Here is a 7,401-nt window from a genome sequence, read left to right as displayed (position 1 = left end):
ATATAAAAAAATTTATTAAAAACTTCAAAACTTTGAAAATTGGTTTTTAGCTTCATTGGTCCACTATGCGCCTAGTGGAAGTGGAAGATTAGGATCTCCTCAGAAATCTATGCCAACATATGTCCAATCATCTATCATGATTATTTTTTGTCGTAGGCATCCAAAAAATGTTGGGGGAAAATACATTCGTTGATCATCTCCCTGCCGAGGCATAAGATCACCCCACCTCATCAATCATGGATCTTTGGGCATTGGTGCATCCACTTCTATCCACTAATATCGAAACAATGGCACATGTTCTAGGAAGAATATCACCAAGATGGATCTGAAATAGGATTGTTTCAGCCTTCCTGGCTTGCACTTCGTAAGTTGGCTCTTCATATTGAGCAACAAACCCTCACACTAGTTGAAGACCGTGGGACTTAGAAAATCGATTGCATACTAGAAATGAGACTTTTTTGCTTCATGCAACGCCTGAGCCCTAGATATTCAGGCCATAGTATGAAGGATTGTTCGTAGTGGGAGATTTGTGATGGTATTTATACCTATCTTCCCACTCTGGGTTTTTTGAGTGCCTGGACAATGCCTCGCAATTAACATATCCGTGCTCTCTCCTCCAGTGCGAGAACCATACAACGAAATTTGTTGTCCGTTTCTAGACAAAACAGTAATGAAATAAGTTCTGCAACATCTATTTCAAGTTCTTGGTCCCCAACCATGAATAGTTTATGATCCATGTCCCACCAACTAATCAAGTGTTGCAGTAGCTCTACCTGGCTCCTATATCCATGAATCCTAAATAATTTTAGCAACTCACAGTCTTGAAGGGAAGCAATGCAATTTGGGTCCTGGGATGTTTGATGGTCTTCGGCTTCATGTCCTCTTTCTTTCCATTCGATTGCCATTTTTGGTTGATGAACCTGTAAAGCATCCATCAAACAACATTTCATGAGTTTCTATGAAAGAAAATCTAGAAAGAAAGCATTAAACTTGGAGGATTATTCACAAAATTTGCTACTTTGCGCTAGCACGACTGTCCATAAAAAATTTTGCGCTTCAAGCACACTGCCACAGTTGGCCGTAGGGTGAACACTATGGGTCCAATGGGTAAAACCCGCGTTGGTTTCCCTCGACATGAATTTTTACCAAACCCTCCATGAAACCTACTCCATGGATGAAAATGCATAAAAATACAACCAAATGGAAGGGAAGAGACATATCTCTTACCTGCAATGAATGGCTTGACGAATGGTGTCTGGGATTGATCATACTCTCCGCTTGAAGATCGAGGTAAAATAGGGTAAAAATTCTCTCTGATTTGTAAAATGGTGAAATGGTGAAAATGATTTACTTTTTTGAGATTTTATAAGTTTTAAAATGACATTTTTACCAAATTAGGGAATTTTCACTTATATTTTAATATTTTTCATCAAAATGGGTAATGTATGTTTCACTTGTGCAGTGACAAGTCATAGAACATAGTGATGGTGATTAATTATGATTGATTCAATGAGTTTTATTTTATTACTTTTTCGGGCTCGTAAAAAATAAACGAAAAAGCGACCCCATGGAGTCATCTTTAAGCTATTTTTTGACTCTTGAAACATGAAAAGATCATCAAGTACTTGTCATTTCAAACTCATTAATGTAAATTAATTGTCATCTACTTAGTATAAGTTTAACCCTTTTCCGGACTGAGATAGACCATTGTATGAAAAAGGAATACTTTAGTCGAAAATGGCTAAGAGGTTCTCTTGGATATTGTTTTCTACCTTTCCGGATTCAAGAGACAATTTAAAAAAAGGGTCCTTTGGAGTTTTCTTTTTTACCTCTTTTTCAAACTCTCTAAACATGAAAAATATGTCAAGTTTCACCTCTGTCAGATTCGTAAAACTTAAACGACATAGGACTTTTCTCGTGTTGGTTTTGGGATATCCTCACTTCATCACTTGCCTTCCTGGGTTTAGGAAATCCATTTTTCCTCTCATCTGATTATAATGCTTCGTCATCATGACCTTTGATCCCATGTTGAGTCAAATATAGCCAAACTCTAGAGTTATGTCGTTGATATGTTCAAGAGAAGTCTTATCTATAGTTTTCACCACTTATACGCTATCTGGTCTTTCTACCATGGTCCTGAATCAAACTTACCTACTCTACTATATCCCCTTTTTTGTTTCAATGATGTGGGATACATTATGGCCCTTCTTTGATGGATCTCTTCGTGTCGAATTGAGCTCATTATCTAGGAAGATGATCTAGAAACTCCCTTCTAGTACCTTAGAGCTTGCATGCCTCAATGGTAAGTTATTCACATTCGACAAAAGTTTTATCACTGACCTTTGATCGAATGATTCTCTAAGTGTTCGACTTCAGCTTCATTATTCACACTCGTGGATTGTGTTGATTGTACCTTGAGATCCATTGTCATTATTGGTGGTTTCTCTTGTGCCTCTTAATGGTTTACATCATTGACTGGTAATCAGGTGGTTTTCTATCATGTTCGACTTCAACACATCTATTCGCATATTAGAATTCATACATTGATTGAATCGGGACAGAGCTCAAGACCCTATAATCCATCTGATAAAATCCAGGTTATGTGGAGTCGTGAGTTATTTATGATTGTACACATGATTATACAGATGGTTGCAACCATACCGTGGGTCCATATATATGATCCTTTCTATTCGAATGGTTGCGTTCATACCGTGGATCCATGCACATGATCCCTTCTATTCAGATGGTTGTGCCCATGTTGTGGATTCATGTATTCTTAAATACCTATTCAGGTATCATTAAGCATGTTTATATCAGAGGTGTCATATATGTATATGTATATGCTTTATTTGCAAGTTTCCTAATGGTGTTTTACCGGTCCTTTCCTTAACTTGTAAAGCATTTCACCCATGAATCCCTATTTTGCCTTCATTCTTTAGGGGGCATATATTACACAGTGTTTTGTTACAACTCCTATTCACTTTCTATTCCACATCCCGAAGTGCCAAAATGTTAACAACTATGAAGTGTATTCATCATGGAACACATATTGAAACATCCCTGAAGAATGGAAGAAAAACTTCCCTGAGTCAATTCTGGAGAAGGTTGACTAAAACCCCAAATTTCAAGACCAACGCTCTTTGTTACACTACCTACCCATGCTAATGGTAGGCTGCATTTCTTTGACCTAGCATTTCCAGTGTGGGTTTTGATATGAAAACTTGAGTAGAACCTCTTCTGACAATATTTCTCCAAATGGAGGAGAAGCTTTGTATGTTGGAAACTTCGAGAAACAACACGCTGGATGTGGTTTGGTAGAGATATGGTCGAGCTCTCCCATTTGGAGCTCATGATCCTACCTTTAAGGGCCTTCCCCTTGAGATGTGGACCTTTCTCCATCTTTAGTGGATCCCTAACCCCCTATCCCTTCCTATAAATCAAATCCCTTCCATCCCCAAATGGTTGGTAATTGATTTCTTGCATTCCTATGCCGAGATTATGCCTAAATGTTGCCCATCTAACTTGGAGGAGTGCTTAAAGAGTCTGGGCTTGGACTTCAACATCCACCAAAAGGAGGTCTCCAACATCAAGGCAATGGTTGTATGTTTCCCTTTTTTATTCATTAATATATACATCTGATGTTTACTTTCCATAAATGTCTAAATATTTATGCATTTAGCTTTATACTCCTTGATCTGTCATGTAGTTTATGTTTGATATGTACTATGTATGCTCTTGTATTTTGTATTGTCTTTTGATCTCTCTTCAGATGCTTGGATGTAAAGAACAAGCAAGGAGCAAGCTTGGAAGCTAGGAAATCAAAGCCATCACCAAAGGATTGAGTGATTAACATCAGAGGAAGGTAGGTTTCTCCTTCTCTCTGAGCTGAAAATAATTAATATTATATTGTATTAATGGAGAAATGGCTACATGGTTGTAATGTAACTCCTTATGTTAGGATTAGTTCCTAGGTTATAGGATTTTTTTCTCACCTCCCTATTCTTTTGAGATGTATTTATTGTATTATGTTTGGTTAATTGAATATGAGAGTATACACTCCAGTTTATGCAGTCTCCAGGTGCATCTTGCTCACTTGTGAGCTACTAGTTAATTAATTCATTTATTTCCTTTCCAATTTTATAACATGGTATCAGAGCTCAGATCTAGTGAGCCTGATTTACCTGCAGAGCCTTGTTGGCTACATTAGGTCCCTAATGGATACATAGCCTTCATGGCTACAGTGCCCCAGTGGCAATAGAGGAGCCTCAGTGCTCACATTTTCGGAGTCTAGGTGGTTGGGAGTGACATACCTTACTCATAGGAGAAATTCATTTTCTCACAGGTCTCAACATACCTCCAACTTAGCACAAAGCAGTCATCGTGGTTCTTAGCCTGACTGTAGCGATGATCATCGCGGATATCAAGGTCAAAATTGCCCCCAAAAAATCGTTGTTTTTCAGTCTAAAAGAGTGATGGCGTGCTTTTTTATGGTTCTAAGCTTCAAATCGGGTAGTTTGGTGGTGGAACTAAGTTGCAGACATAGATATCATGGTAGATTGGTGGCAGATTGACAAGAGCAGAGGCATATTGGGTGGATTAGTGGCATATCAGACATATTTGTGATCATTTCAAAGGTTTTGGTATGTTTTGAGATTAGTTTCTTTTGTAGCTTGTAATTTTTCACTTTTTGAATCAACTGTAGATCGAGGGATTGGGATTTTGATCTGTCAAAAATGAACAATTTCACATAAACTTATCTCAACAAGTCTAAAAAACTTGATGGGACCAATTATACCAATTGGAAATTCAAGCTACAAATGTTGCTTGAGGGATCGAGCACTTGGTCGATCATAAGTGGCGATGAGCATAAGCTGACCATGGAAGCATGCGACACTGTAACACTAATGCAAGATTGGGATAAAAGGGAGAATAAGGCGAAAGTATTATTGAAGATGTTTGTTAAAGGCAATATTATCCCGCATATCAGAGACTGTAAATCATCCAGTGACATATGGACTACACTCAAGAACCTCTACCAGACACAGAACACCAATCGCATCTTGTCGCTCAAAGGCAAGTTGTTTTCCATGAGGATGGAGGAGAATGAATCCGTTGTCGAATTCATTGCATGGGTCAAGGACCAGAAAGATAGATTAGGAGACATCGGGGAGAAGTTGTTTGATTCTAATCTTGTCACAATTACATTGAATGGGATGACGGATGAATACCATATGTTCATCATAGGCTTGTCTGCAAGGGAGAAATCCCCTACATTTGAAGAGCTAACAGGAATCTTGATACAGGAAGAAGAGCGGCGACAAAATTTGAGACCACAGAGTGTCGATCTTTCTCTGATGGCGAAGAAGAAGCCATACAAAGGGAAACAACCACAGGGATAGAAAGGCAGTGGCGATTTTCAGAAGAGGCCATTTAGAGGTATGTATCTAAGTAACAATGGTAACAAATCTGACATTAAAATTTTTTATTGTGGGAAAAACAGTCACTTTGCTAAGTTTTGTTTTAAGAGACAAACAGATGAGGCTAGAAATAAACAAAGAAAACACACAGGAAACTTTTCTGATGAAGGTTGTGTTAGAGTCGGTCTTAAGCCCTCCATCAGCGATCAAAACTCTTTGCATTTGCATATGTAGGTGTCTCATCAGTGTCAATTTTTGCATCCCGTTAGGCATGCCATAACCCTGATGGAGGAGCCGGTGTGTTGTACCCCTCTTGGCATTGCTGGTTTAGGTCATTTCAGTCATTAAGCTCTTTCAAGCTTGTTTTATCTTGTCTTGAGGTCAATTTCCTAGGTCTAGGGTTTTGGTCAAATATGTTTACAGGGCCATGTGTCTGAAAAGTCAATGAGTATTCAGCAAGCCAGAGGGATGATTGTAAAAGTGTTTCTTCAAGATTTCTTATCTGGTACAGCTAATCTTCACCTTGGATTTAAAAACTTTGCTTTTAAAGCCAAGGTCATTTGCCAAGTTTTTGTAAATAAGTGATGAAATTTCAAAAGTCTTCAGCGAACAAAATGCAACCCTGGTCCCCTTGTCAAGATCCCTCAGATGATCTACGTGCAAAAAGAATCAAGTCAAAGCACTCAATGAGTCAAATTCAGGACAAAAGAAACCAAAAAGTCAGTGTTATAAAGTGTCAAAGAGAAAACATTAGAAAATGGGTTTGTGAATGAAATTTTTTCAAATGAAACTTATAAAACACCAAATTCCCTCCTATCACTCTCATTGTGCATCTTAGACGCTTGCAAGAGAGGTTTGAGAGAGTGATTGAGAGAAAGGAGCGAATAGAGAGCGAGTTCGGGCATTGGACTGGTGCGCGACCCGTCAGGCCAGGTGCGCGACCCGTCAGGTGCGCGCGACCCGTCAGAGGGTTTTCCACAGTGAGAAAATACAACGGGCGCGACCCGTCAGAGGTGCGCGACCCGTTGGGCATGGTACGCGACCCATCGAGCTGTCTCTCAGCAAAATGATTTTAAATTTGCTCAAACGCTCTCCAAGCTACAAATTTGTTTGAGGTAGGTGTTCTAAACTTGAAATGGGTGTGGTTATGATTGGTGGATATCATAAAACATGTTTTAATGATTGAAATGTACAAGTGAAACCTCTTCATATGACTGCAAGGTTAATGGGTAAAATATGCTAGGGTTTGTGTTGTTTCAAGGTGTTTTCCCTTTGTAATTGTTTCCCTCCTTCCCCATTCTATTCACGCTTGTATGTATGCCTATTTTTCTCCCATGCTATTTTATAAATTAAATGCAAACCCTCCCTTCTCCCTAATAACTAAAAGTGTAAACCCTACCCCTCTCCCAAAGCATTCAAAACCCTAATCTCCCTCTACCATATGCATGTATAAACAATGGAAAATGTTGGTGAATATGTCAGCAGTTTTGTGCATATGTTTCCCTATTTTCCCCTATTAATGCTGCATGTTTTCATACTCCCATATGTTCACTTTCATACATGTTTTTCCCATATGCAGTGATTTTTGCAAATGATTTCCCAATATCCCTGATTTAAATATGTACTCCTATATGCATAATGGTTTGCAACATTTTCCTTAAAAAATCCCTGCTATATTTATATATTCTCAATTCCTTGTAAAAAGGTCCCTCCCCTAACATTTCCCTCATGTCTTTTTCCCCTTGGAACAGCATAGAATTCAACACTTTTTACAGGCAGAGACAACAATACAGTTTGTCCACTTTGCTCCTAAACTATGTCAGAAACCGAAACTTATGAGCAAAGTGATGACCATTCATCATCAGCAGAGGTTGAGATATAGAGGAGGCCTCGTAAGGGTGGTAAGGGTGGACATCATAAGCGAGAGGAGCCCACTTCTTTAGCAGAGTTACAGGCCTGTCCTATGGCAGTCACTTGTTTTCAG

At 38.8% G+C, this 7,401-nt stretch overlaps 1 protein-coding gene across 1 annotated transcript; it reads left to right on the top strand.

The window, feature by feature from the left end:
• Positions 1-4,877: 4,877 nt before the first annotated feature.
• LOC149222425 (uncharacterized) lies at positions 4,878-5,399 on the top strand. Its single transcript, XM_089387595.1, has one exon. The coding sequence runs from the start codon at positions 4,878-4,880 to the stop codon at positions 5,397-5,399; it is 522 nt and encodes a 173-aa protein (XP_089243721.1).
• Positions 5,400-7,401: the final 2,002 nt, after the last annotated feature.

Source organism: Pinus tabuliformis, chromosome Q, assembly GCF_031772625.1.
Source record: "Pinus tabuliformis cultivar Carrire ecotype Pingquan chromosome Q, CPIR1, whole genome shotgun sequence".
NCBI lineage: Eukaryota > Viridiplantae > Streptophyta > Pinopsida > Pinales > Pinaceae > Pinus > Pinus tabuliformis.
This window is presented reverse-complemented; position numbering and strand designations above follow the sequence as displayed.

Coding starts and splice junctions, on each gene's coding strand:
- LOC149222425 (XM_089387595.1), top strand. CDS start 4,878: ATGGAAGCATGCGACACTGTAACACTAATGCAAGATTGGGATAAAAGG.